Source organism: Geotrypetes seraphini, chromosome 9, assembly GCF_902459505.1.
Source record: "Geotrypetes seraphini chromosome 9, aGeoSer1.1, whole genome shotgun sequence".
In the NCBI taxonomy this organism is placed as follows: Eukaryota; Metazoa; Chordata; class Amphibia; order Gymnophiona; family Dermophiidae; genus Geotrypetes; species Geotrypetes seraphini.
The window spans coordinates 175,792,516-175,810,182 of NC_047092.1; the positions used below are offsets into that span (position 1 = coordinate 175,792,516).

The 17,667-nt window shown below is 44.6% G+C and overlaps 1 protein-coding gene across 4 annotated transcripts in view; it reads left to right on the top strand.

The window, feature by feature from the left end:
• Window positions 1–17,667, top strand: part of USP13 (ubiquitin specific peptidase 13) — a 94,520-nt gene that overhangs the window by 20,232 nt on the left and 56,621 nt on the right. For all 4 annotated transcript variants that reach the window (XM_033959470.1, XM_033959473.1, XM_033959471.1 and 1 more), the window contains one exon: window positions 769–829. In XM_033959470.1, coding sequence (XP_033815361.1) covers window positions 769–829 — 61 coding nt within the window. The remainder of the gene's footprint in view (window positions 1–768; window positions 830–17,667) is intronic.

The following is a 17,667-nucleotide window of genomic DNA, read 5'->3' on the forward strand; positions in this document are numbered from 1 at the left end:
TGCCTCATTCCACCAATAAGAGCCAACCTCAGCAGTGATGTCACAATGGCTTGATTGTCCTATACTTGGCTCACTTTTACTACATTTTGATGTCTAGAATAGCGCAGCACCCTGAGGTTGTGGGTTCAAACCCACGCTGCTCCTTGTGACCCTGGGCAAGTCACTTAATCCCCCCATTGCCCCAGGTATGTTAGATAGTGAGCCCACCAGGACAGAGAAAAATGCTTGAGTACTTGAATAAATTCATGTAAACCATTTTGAGCTCCCAGGTATAGAAAATTGAATAAATAGTGTGAAAAGCTTCAGCCTCTGATAACCAGAGCTGGCATTGTGACATCATAATGCCTCATTCCACCAATAAGAGCCAACCTCAGCAGTGATGTCACAATGGCTTGATTGTCCTAGACTCGGTTCACTTTTACTACATTTTGATTTCTAGAGTGGTGCAGTGGTTAAAGCTACAGCCTTGGAATTCTGAGGTTATGGGTTTAAACCCGTGCTGCTCCTTGTGACCCTGGGCAAGTCACTTAATCCCCCCATTGCCCCAGGTACTTTAGCTAGATTGTGAGCTTGCCAGGACAGACAGTGAAAAATGCTTGAGTACCTGAATACATTCATGTAAACCGTTCTGAGCTCCCCTGGGAGAACGGTATAGAAAATTAAATAAATGAATAAAAGAAATATTACACTTCCCATGCAGAAGTTAGTTCTTCTTGGTTCTGCCACCCCGACTCTGTTTTAATTATGGACTTCTCCCTTGGTTTATAGAAAGCAACTGGGGCAGCTGGTGGCACTTTCCCAAGACGGAGGAATGGCAAGATATTTTTAGGTACTGTATGCATGAATATCTCAGCTGTGCATGAGTGTCCGTCTGAAACCACGTTGCCTTTGTTTAGAAATGTAAGGATGCAAAGAAGTGAATGAATAAAAACCCTGACGGTGTACATATGCCCCTCTATTTTCTTAATTGCCCTGTGGAGGAAAACTGTTAGGGTTAAAGGCCATCTAGGCCGAATAGCCATCCTTGTATAACAGTCAGATGGGGGCTGTCTTGGGTTCGGCTTTTGAGTTTTTGTGGTTGGGGGCGGGGGAGAGGGGTTTTAAGAGTTTTGACAAGCATGTAGCTGGCCCCGTGATGCATTTGGGCCGAGCGTGACCGCTGAGGGCGGGTACAGTCATTGTTTTTGGTGTCTGTGGCTATAAAATCGTCTTCTCCAAAATTCTCTCCCCCCCCAAACACGCAACAGGTAGAAAGGGACCCTCGCTGCTGTCTGTATAATCATTGTATAGTCTCTGGACAGGTACATGAAACTCGCATGAGAAAGTGAACTGAAGGAGGCTGGTAAGATTTAGCATAAAATTGTCATTTATTAGGCCTTCACCAGGAGCACGAAAATAAGACAATTATAGAACTATTAGACTGAGACTGTGTTCTTTAGTAATGGAAAACTGTTAAATAAAGGTAAAACCCAAAAAGTAGAACTAAGAAAATAATAAAACATCTAAAGGACAATTCTGTAACCTAGGGGGCTGATATTCAGCGTGATTTAAGCAGGCAGAAACAAAGGGACCACCAGGGACAAAGGTCGACTCATGGGGGCCTACCTAGACAGTGGGGGGGTGGGTCTTGGGGGGGGGCTTGTTATAGCCTGGAGGGAGCCAGGAGCGGGGAAGAGCAAGGAGAGGGGGTTGGGGGGATTTTGTCTTAATTTATTTAATTAAAAAAAAACTTATGCGGCCTGTCTGATATTCAGCCGGGCCACATAAGCTCCGTGTGTCCAGGCCGCCCCAAAGTATCCAGTGAGATTTAATGCCAGGCAATGTTCGGGCACTGTCAGTGCACATGTCGGTGAATAATTTAGCTGGTGGGAAAGAGAGATGGTGAACATGGGGAAATGAAGAAAGAGGAGAATTGTTGGGCGTAGGGAGGGGGGGGAGACAAATATTGGACATGGTGGTGAGAGAGGCGTGAGGTACAGATTCATGGGGAAGAGAGAGGAGAGGGAGACATGTTGGATGTGGTGGTGGAGAGGGACCAGCGGGACAGATAAAGAACGAAAGTTAGTGTAAACCTCCTATCTTTTCTTTCTATTTAAACTACAGTACTTTATTTTGAGGACTCTTTTTTTCCATGTTTAATGTTTTTATGGACTGTGTACTGTACATGATCCGAGTTGCATACAAATTCAGCTTAAGAACTCGTTCTTAACCCGGGGAGTGAATATTCTTCAAAGAGCTTCCCTGCAGTCTTAACTATACCACGGGTAGAAGTGTTTTCAGATAACTGCGCTAAATCTGAACTTGGCGTGTCCACTCAAGCCTCCCTTTGTCCCCCACCCTCCCCTCCTATTGACTTACAACATGTTCTCCCCTCCCCTCCCCATCCACGCAGCTGCTCTTTTCCGTCAGTGCCCTATAAACGTCACTACCATGTGTCTGAGCAGATGATTCTTGCAGCACGTTTACCTTATTACTCAGAATGACAAGCTCGGGTATTAGTGGAAAGGGCCTCCGTATTTTCTGTTTCTCCTTGCTCCCTTTTTTTTTTTTTGTCTGCATAAATGGTTTTGTGTGTTGCTCGCTGGCAAGAACTTCCCGTAGCATTCTGAAAGCTGGTTTGGCATTGTTTAGGCCCGCACTGTATAAAGTGGTTAGGTTTCTTGAGGGCTATTAATGGGTGACAGTTTTGAGGGTCAGGGGAGGAAGGAGAAATCTCCTTATGGTCCTCTCAGGCTTATGGTCCTCTGCAGGATTCTATAGCACTAATTCTTGTAGACAGATTCGTCTGGGGGGGGGGGGGCAGGCAGAGAGCATTTTAGGAATGAGCTTAGAAAACATGTACAGTATATATTATATTTCTGAATTTTGAGGGTGGAGGCTTTTTTTAAAAGTTGATTTCCATAGGCAAAATCTTTGAATTTTTAGTAGAAAACAATTTTTATTGATGACTAGGCGGATCACAAAAACAATCGAGCATAATCATAAAATAAAACTCACAAACCAACCCCTCCCCCCAGCATACCAATCCTGTTATCGTAAAACAAAATAAGAGGCCTACAGTACAATACAAGATTGAGTCCAGGTAGCACAAGCCCATCAAATGCGAACATACTCCCCCCCCCCCCCCCGCCCAGCCCAACACAGATCCAACCCGTTCAATAATAGGCCCCCAGTGAAAACATCAAGACGCTGTTAGGTGCTACTACAAAGTATTCAGTAATAAACTACACCTCCCTCGGGAGTAGGGTTTGCACCTAAGGATCCCAGATTGTCAAAAACAAAAGTTTCCCCTTCCGTGACCCCCCCCCTAGCACAGAGGTGGGCAACGAGGGCCGGAATCCAGTCGGGTTTTTAGGATTTCCCCAATGAATATGCATGAGATCCATTTGTATACAATGGAGGCAGTGCATGCCAATAGATCTCGTGCATATTCATTGGGGAAATCCTGAAAACCCAACTGGATTCCGGCCCTCGTTGCCCACCCCTACCCTCGCATCTCTTGGTCTCAATTACTTGGGCTTTTCTCCACTTCAAAAAACGCACAAGGTGGAACCGGGACTTGGAGCCAGGATATAAAATTTGCAATACTTTATTGAAAAAATTATGACAAAAACACACACTGTCGGACTCGGCAAAACTCTGCCTGTGCCTCCTTTAATGCTGTAGAACAGGGGTGTCAAAGTCCCTCCTCGAGGGCCGCAATCCAGTTGGATTTTCAGGATTTTCCCAATGAATATGCATGAGAATTATTAGCATACAATGAAAAAGTGCATGCAAATAAATCTCATGCATATTCATTGGGGAAATCCTAAAAACCCGACTGGATTGCGGCCCTCGAGGAGGGACTTTGACACCCCTGCTGTAGAAAAAAGGGGGAAGCCGTATCTGGCTGGTGAAATAGCGGATAGAGAATACGCCTGCCTTAGAGCTGGTGGAAGTTTGTGAGAGAGCATTTCTCTGCCGTTGGGGCTAGTTCCCTACACTTCTTTTGTAAAGGCGCACAGGCACCTGTGTTGCCCTTTTGATGATCCATTTACTACTACTATTAATTATTTCTATAGCGCTGCACAGAGTAGCAAATAATAAGAAAACGGTCCCTGCTCTAAAGAGCTTACAATCTAAACAAGCAAGACAGACAAACAGGATGTCATGGATACAGTTAAAGGGAATGGTTAATCAGTGGGCTGGGTTGGAGGACAGAGGGGAGTCCAGAACAATCACACCATTGTGACATCACTGATGAGGTTGGCTCTTATTGGTGGAAAGAGGCATTATGACATCACAATCTCAGCTCTGCTTCCCAAAGACAAACAGGATGTCATCGATACAGTTAAGGGGAATTTTTAATCAGTGGGCTGGGATGGAGGACAGAGGGGAGTCCAGAACAATCACACCATTGTGACATCACTGAGGTTGGCTCTTATTGGTGGAAAGAGGCATTATGACATCACAATCTCAGCTCTGCTTCCCAAAGACAAACAGGATGTCATGGATACAGTTAAGGGGAATGGTTAATCAGTGGGCTGGGATGGAGGACAGTGGGGAGTCCAGGACAATCAAGCCATTGTGACATCACTGAGGAGATTGGCTCTTATTAGTGGAATGAGGCATTATGACATCACAATCTCAGCTCTGCTTCCCAAAGACTGAAACTCTTCACACTACTACTATGAATTATTTCTATAGTGCTACCAGATGCAGCACTGTACAGAGTCACAAAGAAGACAGTCCCTGCTCGAAAGAGCTTACAATCTAAACAGGCAAGACAGACAAACAGGATGTCATGGATACAGTTAAGGGGACCGGTTAATCAGCGGGCTGGGTTGGAGGGCAGAGGAGTAGGGTTAAGGATTGAGGGCTATATCAAAAAGGCGGGTTTTCAGTCTGCTTTTAAACAAGGGATAGGGCTTGATGGACAAACTTGGATAATTTATTCCAGGCATAGGGGGCAGCTGGATGAAAGGAATGAAGTCTGGAATTGGCAGTGGGGGAGAAGGGTAATGCTAAGAGTGTCTTATCCTAGGAACGGAGTTCTGTGGAAGGTGTATAAGGAGAGAGAAACGAGGAGAGATATTGAGGGGCAGCAGAATGAACACACTTGTAGGTCAGCAATAAGATCCTGAACTGTATGCGATGGCAGATAGGGAGCCAGTGAAGTGACTTAAGGAGAGGGGTGACATGAGCGTAGCGAGGTTGGTAGAAGATGAGTCGTGCTCAGAGTTTTGCACAGATTGCAAGGGGGCGAGCTGACACTGGGGGAGACCAGTTAGAAGTAGATTGCAATAATCTAAGCGTGAGGTTACGAGAGCTTGAACAAGGGTCCGAGTAGTGTGCTCAGAGAGGAAGGGGCGAATTTTGGCGATATTGAAGAGATAGAAGCGACAGGTCTTAGCAGCTTGTTGAATATGCGTAGAAAATGAGAGGTCAGAATCGAAGCCCACTCCAAGGTTGCGAGCAGAGGAGACTGAAACAATGACAGTATTATTTACTGAGATGGAGAAGGAGCAGAGAGTTTAGGATGGTGTTCTCAAACTCATATGCGGGGCCATATGCGGCCCGCCAGGCACTATTTTGAGGCCCTCGGTATGTTTATCATAATCACAAAAGTAAAATAAAACAGTTTCTTGATCGTATGTCTCTTTAGCTATAAATGACAATATTATTATTAAGACTTGGCCAAAAGGAAAGATTTATCCTATATAATAAAACTCTAAGCGCCGCATGCGCACTTAGTTTCGTGTTCCCTGCCGCTGTGGTGTGTGATCCGTGGCCGGATTCTATTTTAGAACGCAGCGGCAGGGAACACTCTGGAGCTTCCCCCCCTCACTCACTGTGAAAGAAACCGCTGTCGCCACCGCCGTTCCTTCTGCTCTCCTCTTGGAGTGTCCAGTGCAGGCCAACGGGGTTCCTGGACAGCTGAATGCAGTCTCCAGGCAGCCGCAGCCTCAGCAAATGCCGGTCTTCCTCCCAGCTCGGGTCCAGAGCCTTTCCAGTGTCGTCGTCTTCGCCCCCCCTCCCCGGCGCATCCGATCCCCCGTTGAACCTCCCATCCGACCCTCCAACCACGGTCTGGCCGCCCCCCTTCCCTTCCCTTCCCTTCTCAAGGTCCCGACAAACCTCTTGACTAGCAGCGACTGCAGCACTCTAAACAGGCTGCTTCGCGGCCTTCTACTGCCCTGATTTGCTCTGCCTGTGACGCGGCAGAGGGAATCGCGGGCAGTAGAAGGCCGTGAAGCAGCCTGTTTAGAGTGTTGCGGCCGCTGCTCGAGCCGGGAGGTTTCTTTCGGATGGGAGGGTAAGTGAGATCGGCTGCACTTCGGCGGTAGTGGCGGGGGGGGGGGAGATGGAAACATGCTGCTTTCAAGGGTTCTACTGCACAGGGGAATGGAAGGGAGGGTTAGAAAAATGATAGGTTCTACTGTACAGGGGGGTTGGGAGGGAGGCAGGCAGGCTGGCTGGCTTTGGGGGTGGGGGGCACTGAGGGCACTAAAGACATAGGAGGCACTAAGGACATAGGAAGGTGGCACTAGGGGCACTAAGGACATAGGAAGGAGGCACTGAGGTCACTAAGGACATAGGATGGTACACCAAGGACATAGGAAGGTGGCACTGGGGGCACTAAGGACATAGGAAGGAGGCACTGAGAGCACTAAAGACAAGATGGGACACTAAGGACATAGGAAAGGGGTCACAGAGTCAGGCAGGCATGGCACAACAGAGAAATACAGGCAGACAGGGGGCTAGGGAGGCAGAGACAGAAAGAAAGACAGTCAAGGGGCCAGGGAGAGACACAGACAGAAAGAATGACAGACAGCGTACACGGAGAGAGAGAGAGAGAGAGAGAGGAAAAAAAAAAAAAGATAGACAGACATCTACTCTAGCACCCGTTAATGTAACGGGCTAAAACACTAGTAAACTATAAAGAGTTTTACTTCATGCAAAATGGTCCTTTCTTTAATAAGACATTAACTATTTTTTTCTGAGGCCCTCCAAGTACCTACAAATCCAAAATGTGGCCCTGCAAAGGCTTTGAGTTGGAGACCACTTGTTTAGGATGAAAGAGGAACAGCTCAGTCTTGGACATATTTAGTTTCAGATGATGGCAGAACCAGATAGGAGAAGCTTCCTAAGCTGTTTGGGTGACGGATGAAGGGGAGGTACGAGATTGAAGTTCAGGAGAGTGGATGGTGGGTAGGGAAGAAGGATGTGACTTTGTAGTGATTTCAAGGGCAAGCTTATAAAATTATTCCTCACCTGAATAACCTGTGTCCCAGCCTGAATGCAGAAATAGCAGGGATCAGTTTATTCTAGGACAGCATACGTCAAATTTCTGAAGTCCCTCCTTGAGGTTTTTATGTATAAAGTTTTCTGTATAAAGTTACATCAGCACTTTTAGCATTCAAACTGGATCATGTAGCAGAACTCAAAATACGCCCAGAGACATTTGGCTACAGTGGAATAACTTGCAAGTTTCATGGCCCAACATCATTCTCTTCTTGGCTGGACTGAAAACTTTTCAGCGGCCCCTCACATGATTTATTTATATACTGTTATTACCACAAGATTTTAAGCAGGTTATAATTAAGAAAAAAAAAGACTTTTTGGAAATTACAATCAATTGTAATGTAACAGTTTATATATAAAGTAATACCCATTAAAATTTTAGTCAACAAAAGTGTTTTCACGTTTTTCTTAAAACCAAAGTAAGAATTGGAATAATTCAGACACAAAACCATAGGTAGTTTTCCCTCTTAACTGTAACGGAACCATTTTGGAGGGATTCCCTACCTTGTTGGTGATTTTTCCAGAGCTGTGTTTGTGTAGCTAGGAAGTAATTTTCCATCCTATCACGATCCTTATCGTCTCGTCTTTCACTCTCCATCTGTATTCCTGGAACCTCCAGTGCATGCGTCCTCTTGCCTCTTCCCAGAGCTTGACACTGTTTCAGTCCCAGAATAAGAACCGGCTTTCTTGGCACCATCCCCAAAAAGTTTTTCTCTAGTGCTTTGCATAAGAACATAAGCAATGCCTCCGCTGGGTCAGACCTAAGGTCCATCGTGCCCAGCAGTCCACTCACGCGGCGGCCCAACCGGTCCCGAACCTGTACAGTAATCCTCTATCTATACCCCTCTATCCCCTTTTCCAGCAGGAAATTGTCCAATCCTATCTTGAACCCCAGTACCGTACTCTGCCCTATCACATCCTCTGGAAGCGCATTCCAGGTGTCCACCACAAGTTGGGTAAAGAAGAACTTCCTAGCATTCGTTTTGAATCTGTCCCCTTTCAACTTTTCCGAATGCCCTCTTGTTCTTTTATTTTTCGAAAGTTTGAAGAATCTGTCCCGCTCCACTCTCTCTATGCCCTTCATGATCTTGTAAGTCTCTATCATATCCCCTCTAAGTCTCCTCTTCTCCAGGGAAAAGAGACCCAGTTTCTCCAATCTCTCAGCGTATGAAAGGTTTTCCATCCCTTTTATCAGATGTGTCGCTCTCCTCCGAACCCTCTCGAGTAACGCCATATCCTTCTTAAGGTACGGCGACCAATATTGGATGCAGTACTCCAGATGCGGACGCACCATCGCCCGATACAACGGCAGGATAATTTCTTTTGTTCTGGTTGTAATACCATTCTTGATTATACCTAGCATTCTATTCGCTCTCTTAGAGGCCGCTGCACACTGCCGTCGGCTTCATTGTCATGTTCACCATTGCAGGGTCTGTACATCTCTCTGTTGGGCATCAATCCTTCACATTGTGCGTTTGGTTTAATTATCTTTTCAAAGATTTATTTATTATCTTTTCAAAGATTTATTCATTTTTCATTTGTTTTGATTTTTTTTTTTTTTTTTAAACCTGCCTTAAGGCGACTTTTACATCTTGTCTTTGTGGAGCATATGAATATCTCCTTCATGTTTGGACATTGACAGCTTTTATTTCTGGCACATCTTTTCACACGCAGTTCTGTCCTGTTCCTTGACTTGTTTGCTTCAGCTGGGCAAATGTTTGACTAAGAATTGCCATACATTTCCCCCTCCGTATTCACTAATTCCGTATCTACGGATTCGCTTATACTCGGTTTTAAATCGGAAATTACATTTTAATTTTTCGGGCTATTTTAAGCCCTGAAAGCCCCCCCTTAAACCTTACCTGGTGGTCTAGTGGGTTTTTGGGGCAGGAGTGATCTTCCCACACTCCTGCCCTGTGCAGATCTCTCACAGGAAATGGCTGGAGAGACTGCGGGAGCTCAAGGCAGCCATTTCCTGTGAGCGATCTGCACGGGGCAGGAGTATGGGAAGATCACTCCTGCCCCGAAAACCCGCTAGATCACCAGGTAAGGCTTAAGGGGGGGAGGGGGCTTGGTGTCAGGTCAAAAGCGCGCCAGGACAAAGGCACGCGCAGACAATTGAGTGCAGCGTGGAGGCGTCTACCGCTGAAAATTACAGTTTTTAGGGCTCCGACGGAGGGCGTGGGGGGGAACCCCCCCACTTTACTTAATAGAGATTGCGCCGCGTTGTGGGGGGTTTGTAACCCCCCCCATTTTACTGAAAACTTCACTTTTTTCCTGTTTTTAGGGAAAAAGTTAAGTTTACAGTAAAATGTGGAGGGTTACAACCCCCCAAACCCCCCACAACACCGGCGTGATCTCTATTAAGTAAACTGGGGGGGCTCCCCAAGAAAAACCCCCGTTGGAGCCCCTAAAAACTGTAATTTTCTTCGGCGCGCGCCTCCATCTTACGCTCAGTTGTCGGCGCGCGCCTTTGTCTTTCGCGGGGTTGTCTATGAACCGGGGGGCTTTCAGGGCTTAAAATAGCTGGGGGAAGCAGGGGTTAGGGGCAGAACAGGCTCAAATATTATTTGCAGTTTTTCCATATTCCCGGACCGGCTCTGCCCCTAAACCCCGCGAATACGGAGGGGGAAGTGTACTGTGACAGACCAAAGGTCCATCAAGCCCAGTAACCCAGGTCATAAGTACCTGGCAGAAACCCAAATAGCAGAAACATTCCAGAGCTGAGATTATGATGTCATAATGCCTCATTCCACCAATGCCTAAGAGCCAACCTCAGCACTGATGTCACAGTGACTTGATTGATCTATACTTGGCTCACCTAAGAACATAAGAATTGCCATACTAGGACAGACCGAAGGTTCATCAAGCCCAGGATCCTGTTTCCAACAGTGGCCAACCCAGGTCCCAAGTACCTAACTAGATCCCAAGTAGTAAAGCAGATTGCTTATCCTAGGAATAAGCAGTGGATTTCCCCAAGCCATCTCGATAATGGCCTATGGACTTCTCTTTTAGGAAATTATCCAGACCTTTTTTAAACCCCGCTATTTTGTCTCCTGTTGCTCTTGGCAGCTGCTATTTAAGATCTTGCATGTATTACTACTGCTAATAACTATTTTTATAGCGCTACCAGACATGCGCAGAGTCACGAAGAAGACAGTCCCTGCGCAAATGTGAATGTGCATGTGATACTTTTCTGTCTTTTTTTGCGATAGTCCATTAGTCGTATAGCTCTTGCTTCTTTATCTGAGTTCCTTGATGAATACTTCCACTGACTTTTCCATCTCTGGGGCTGGAACATTTATCCTTCCTAGGACTTCTGATTCTAGGGCAGCATACATAAAATTTCTGAAGTCCCTCCTTGAGGTTTTTATGTAACCAAAATAGAAAGTGAAGGCAGATAAAGACCATATGGCCCATCCAGTCGGCTCATCTACTGTCCCTTCCTTTCCCTTAGAGATCCTTTGTGTGCGTTCCATGCTTTCTTGAAGTGACATAAGTCTTCCTCTTCACCATCTCCACCAGGAGCCTGTTCCATGCATCCATCATCCTTTCCATAAGGAACTATTTCCTTAGATTACTCCTGAGTCTGGCCCCTTTCACCTCCATCTTATGCCACTTCATTTCTTAACTTCCTTCCAACCTGAAAGACTTGTCTCCTAAGCGTTTATGCCACAAAGGTATTTAAATCCCTATCTTCGCTCTCTTCTTCCAGAAGTATGCCTATTGAGATCTATAAGTATATCCTCATAACCTTTATGACAAAGACCACTGAGCACTGAACTGACTGCATTGCTTGTTCACTCTTTCCAAAAATACTGAGACTAGGGGAAATGCGATGAAACTACTAAGTAATAGATTTAAAACAAACCGGAGAAAATATTTCTTCACACAATGTGTAATTAAACTCTGGAATTTGTTGCCGGAGAATGTGGTGAAATCAGTTAGCTTAGCGGGGTTTAAAAAAAGCTTGGCTAATTTCCTAAAAGAGAAGTCCATAGGCATTATTGAGATGACTTGGGGAAATCTACTGCTTATTTCTAGGATAAGCAGCATAAAATCTGTTTTACTCCTTGGGATCTAGCTATGTACTTGGGACCTGGGTTGGCCATTGTTGGAAATGGGATACTGGGCTTGATGGACCTTTGCTTTGTCCCAGTATGGCAATTCTTATGTTTGAAGGTATGGTCTCCAGAATTGTATATGGTACCATAAATAAGAGATGACCAAATTTTGGTTTTGGCACCAAAATTAGCTCAACATCCATTTTTGGTCTGTTTTTCAATTTCAGCCAAAAACTCCCTGATGTTCAGCGGGTTACAGGTTAATATACATAACACGTAGGCAAACAGGTTAAACTTTGTCATACTTGTACAGTGTATTCTTCCAAATTTGACATGCTTAGAGGATCTTATTCAACATACGTAAACATTAAAAAAATAAAAAATCATATTGGGTGTAGAGGTAGGTTTTAATTGCTTTCCTGAAGTTCAGAAAACCCTTCGAGGGATCCGATTTGTTGGGGCAGTGGATTTCAGTAGCTTGGCATGAAATGGGAGTAGAATCATCTGGCATTTTGGAGAGAGAGGGCACGACAAGGGGCTATTTTAAGACGTGTTTCCTCCTGGGAGCAGAGCGGCCTGTTTGGGACATATGGAGGAAGTTTAGCTGGGATGTCATTGGGTGCCACATTTTGCAAAGACTTGTGCGCTGGCGTCAAGCCCTTAAAAGATGCAGCGTTTAGTTATGGTAGCCAGTGTGCTGATGAAAAGAGCCCGGGAGATGGGGTCGAGGGTGTGCAGGTTCTTTAGTAGTCTTAATTGCTATGTTTTGCACACATTGTAGATGCTGTATATTCTTTGGTGTTAGTCCAATGAACATGGCGTTGCAGTAGTCCATGCAGGAGAGGACGAAGGGATTTGGGGTCGTGGGTGTGCAGGTTCTTTAGTAGTCTTAATTGCTTTGTTTTGCACACATTGTAGATGCTGTATATTCTTTGGTGTTAGTCCAATGAACATGGCGTTGCAGTAGTCCATGCAGGAGAGGACGAAGGGATTTGGGGTCGTGGGTGTGCAGGTTCTTTAGTAGTCTTAATTGCTATGTTTTGCACACATTGTAGATGCTGTATATTCTTTGGTGTTAGTCCAATGAACATGGCGTTGCAGTAGTCCATGCAGGAGAGGACGAAGGGATTTGGGGTCGTGGGTGTGCAGGTTCTTTAGTAGTCTTAATTGCTTTGTTTTGCACACATTGTAGATGCTGTATATTCTTTGGTGTTAGTCCAATGAACATGGCGTTGCAGTAGTCCATGCAGGAGAGGACGAAGGGATTTGGGGTCGTGGGTGTGCAGGTTCTTTAGTAGTCTTAATTGCTTTGTTTTGCACACATTGTAGATGCTGTATATTCTTTGGTGTTAGTCCAATGAACATGGCGTTGCAGTAGTCCATGCAGGAGAGGACGAAGGGATTTGGGGTCGTGGGTGTGCAGGTTCTTTAGTAGTCTTAATTGCTATGTTTTGCACACATTGTAGATGCTGTATATTCTTTGGTGTTAGTCCAATGAACATGGCGTTGCAGTAGTCCATGCAGGAGAGGACGAAGGGATTTGGGGTCGTGGGTGTGTAGGTTCTTTAGTAGTCTTAATTGCTTTGTTTTGCACACATTGTAGATGCTGTATATTCTTTGGTGTTAGGCGTTGCAGTAGTCCATGCAGGAGAGGACGAAGGTATAGAGAAGTTGGGGTAAAGTCAGGTTCGGAGAAGCAGTCCTTATTTTCCAGAGTTGTCGGAGCTAGAATGAAGAGGAGACCACTTGTGAGATGTGGTTAGAACGTGATAAGCCACGTAAAAAGAAGGCATATCATAGACACATATAAGCAGCCACGGCATAGCAGGCAGCCATCTTAAGCAGCCATGCACTAGCGGACACAGGTCGGGGCATAAATTACAGACCCGCTGGTCAGTAGGATTGCTGTTTTCCTAGGGCTGCTTGATGTATAATCACTAATAATAGAGCTTGTTTCTCTGAGTAACTGAATGTCTAATGAGTTTGCCAATGGAATTTAGAGGCAGTTCCCTGAGGAAAGAAAAGTCAATGAAAAGTGTTTTGTTCATAGAGAAGCAGCTGAGTCCGTTTCAATATTTGTCTTAGCTTATTGCAGACATTATCCCATCCACAACACCTTATAAATGCCATTATCCTGGTTTGCACTCAAGTAAAATATTTTTTTTATTGTGTCCAATTACAAATATTACAATTATATGTGGTTATTGTGGCTACAAAGCAGTGGAAACATGATGTCTATATTAGGGGCAGTGGCTCCAAATGGATTCATTTTATGCATGTCTTGACATTAATGAACCTCAGGCAGAGTATGATCTCAATCAACCCGTAATCTGCTCATCAATTGACCTTACCTTCGGTTCATTTAGTTAGCTTAGCATCAACTCCTAAGTCTGCTTTCATTGTCTCTGTTTGTACTCTATGGAATTCTTTCCAAATGAGATGCGCTGTGAACTTTCTTATCCAAAATTTAGCTCTTTTTTGAAGACCTCTCTTTTTGGTTTAGCAATAAGCTTTTCCTTCACCTACTTAGTTTAGGGTGGAGTCTGATCTGAGGCAACTATTGGACTATTTTCTGTGGGGTTTTTTTTTTTAAACTTTTACTTTCTTTTAGAATGGCATTCCTTTATTTCATATATTTTTGTAAACCGCATTGATATTAAAGCAAAGTGTGGTCTATAAATGCTAATAAACATCAATTTCAAGTATACTGCCAATGCTAACTGTATTGTTTGCATCATGCCAAAGAGAGCTTCCTTCTGGTGTTCATAATGTGCAACAGGGATAACATAGTAACATAGTAGATGACGGCAGATAAAGACCCGAATGGTCCATCCAGTCTGCCCATCCTGATTCAATTTAAATTTTTTTTTTTTCTTCTTAGCTATTTCTGGGCAAGAATCCAAAGCTTTACCCGGTACTGTGCTTAGGTTCCAATTGCCGAAATCTCTGTTAAGACTTACTCCAACCCATCTACGCCCTCCCAGCCATTGAAGCCTTCTCCAGCCCATCCTCCCCCAAATGGCCACATACAGACACAGACCGTGCAAGTCTGCCCAGTACTGGCCTTAGTTCAATATTTAATATTATTTTCTGATTCTAGATCCTCTGTGTTCATCCCACGCTTCTTTGAACTCAGTCACCGTTTTCCTCTCCACCACTTCTCTCGGGAGCACATTCCAGGGTTCCACCACCCTCTTCGTAAAGTAGAATTTCCTAACATTGCTCTTGAATCTACCACCCCTCAACCTCAAATTATGTCCTCTAGTTTTACCATTTTCCTTTCTCTGGAAAAGATTTTGTTCTACATTAATACCCTTCAAGTATTTGAACGTCTGAATCATATCTCCCCTGTCCCTCCTTTCCTCTAGGGTATACATATTCAGGGCTTCCAGTCTCTCCTCGTACATCTTCTGGCACAAGCTTCCTATCATTTTCGTCGCCCTCCTCTGGACCGCTTCAAGTCTTCTTACGTCCTTCGTCAGATATGGTCTCCAAAACTGAACACAATACTCCAAGTGGGGCCTTACCAATGACCTGTACAGGGGCATCAACACCTTCTTCCTTCTACTGGCTACGCCTCTCTTTATACAGCCCAGCATCCTTCTGGCAGCAGCCACTGCCTTGTCACACTGTTTTTTCGCCTTTAGATCTTCGGACACTATCACCTCAAGGTCCCTCTCCCCGTCCATGCATATTGTCGTCCCTCCTCGAGGGCCGCAATCCAGTCGGGTTTTCAGGATTTCCCCAGTGAATAAGCATGAGATCTATTTGCATGCAATGATTTTATTGTATGCTAATAGATCTCATGCATATTCATTGGGGAAATCCTGAAAACCCGACTGGATTGCAGCCCTCAAGGACCGACTTTGACATCTGTGGCACATGTATTGGCAACCTATCCAGGTATGCTTGAAAATTCCTTTTAAACAAAAGCAATGTGTAATTGCTGATCTACCATTCTGTTCTGGATTGGAGAGCTGAGTTCCCATGATGGCTTCATAGAAATATGTTGGTAGATAAAGGCCAAATGGCCCATCCAGTCTGCACATCCATAGCATCCACTATCTCCTCCTTTCCCTAAGACAGGGGTAGGCAATTCCGGTCCTCGAGATCCAGAGCCAGGTCAGGTTTTCAGGATCTCCACCATGAATATGTATGAGATGGATTTGCATGCACTGCCTCCTTGAGATGCAAATCTATCAAATGCGTATTTATTGTGGATATCCTGAAAACCTGACCTGGCTCCGGCTCTCGTAGACCAGAATTGCCTACCCCTGCCCTAAGAGATCCCACATGCCTGTCCAACGCTTTCTTGAATTCAGAGAAGCCTATTTCCACCACCTCCATCGGAAGACTATTCTGCTCGTCTGCCACCCTTTCTCTAAAAAGTATTTCCTTAGATTATTCCTGAACTTGTAACCTGTTAACTTCATCCTATGGCAGTGGTCTCAAACTCGCGGCCCGGGGGTCACATGCGGCCCACCAGGTACTATTTGAGGCCCTTGGTATGTTTATCGTAATCGCAAAAGTAAAATAAAACAGTTTCTTGATCATATGTCTCTCTTTAGCTATAAATTACAATATTATTATTAAGACTTAGCCAAAAGGAAAGATTTATAAACTATAAAGAGTTTTACCTCATGCAAAATTGTCATTTCTTTAATAAGACATTAACTATTTTTTTTCTGAGGCCCTCCAAGTACCTACAAATCCAAAATGTGGCCCTGCCAAGGGTTTGAGTTTGAGACCACTGTCCTATGGCCACTCATTCTGGAGATTTCCTTCATCTGAAAAAGGCTCACCTCTTGTACATTAATGCCAGCTGATAACACTGGTCAACAAGCATTTTGCTACTGGAGTTCTGTCACATGTTGACTCTTAAGGACTCCTTTTACGAAGTCGTGTTATTGGTTTAACGTACGTAATAGCGCCCGATAAACTGCCGGCCGGGCTAGACGCTAACGCCAGCATTGAGCTGGCGTTAGTTCTAGCCGCATAGCGCGGGTTTAGCGCACACTAAAAAGCTGCTTGCGCTAAAACCGCTAACGCGGCTTCGTAAAAGGAGCCCTAAATCTCAAAACAGTTTTTTGTCTTATCACATCCTGGTTTTAAGCTATGCGTCAGTTTGTGTTTATATTATTTTTGTCAATAACGCTACCGTGAGGTGTCGGTCTTTTACCGTTTCTGTAACGCAATATTGCATTTTAGCACAGCTCATCGATCACATATACCAGTAATTTGAAAGCTTATACTAAAAAGTGATTGTGCTGCTTTTCTACTTGTGAAATGTTTATATCTTTGTTTTTGTCTAAGATATTATAATTATTATGAACAGGCGAGGTTGTGTTAACCATCCTGATAATTTCTGTTATGTCTGCGGACAATTGACTGCACAAGATCAGCGAAAGAATCTGTCCGGCAGACTTCAAAGTGCATACAAGCATTATTTTGGCTGTAAAGTTGGCGACCAAGATAAAGCGTGGGCACCTCATGCCCTGTCTGCTATTCCGGATTAACACAGTGGCTGAATGGGAAACGGAATAAGATGCCTTTCACTGTACCCACGGTGTGGCATGAACCAACAATTAGATTAATTAGTAGATAAATTCCTAGTTTGCCTCAGTTTTGTCTGCATCCCTGAAATCACACACAGCAATATCTCAAGGATCTCATACAGCAAGAACTTACATAGAATTACTATTTTCCTGTAAGCTACCTGGTTCTTAGCCATATTTGCTCTTGAAGTCTAGAATGTGAATTTGAAAATGACTATCTGAACTCAGTTGGGAGCTGATGAAGCTCCATCAGTGCTGGCGTGATAGGGTTCTGACTAGAGAATGACACGGTGACAAAATTCATCACCGTTCCTGTCCCTGCGGATATCCGTGGGAAATAATCCCATGTCATTTTCTAGTGTCTATTTCAACCTCGGTCCTTCTACACCAACAGTTCTTCAAAGCAAAGCTTGAGGGTCAGTGGTTGTGGCCATTCATACTCTGATTCTTATGTGAGCCAAGGATAATGAAGCCATTGTGACATCACTGATGTGATTGGCTCTTAGGCACTGGTGGAATGAGGCATTATGACATCACAATATCTGCTCTGGAATGTTGCTGCTCAATCTCAGCATTCTTCAAAGCAAAGCTTGCGGGTCAGTGGTTGTGGCCATTCATACTCTGATTCTTCCCTCTCTCCTTAAAGAATGACATAAAGATGGTTTCCCGCGGTTATCTGCGGGGACAGGAACGGTGATGAATTTTGTCACCGTGTCATTCTCTAGTTCTGACGGCCAGTATTTAAGACTAACATACTGCAGCCT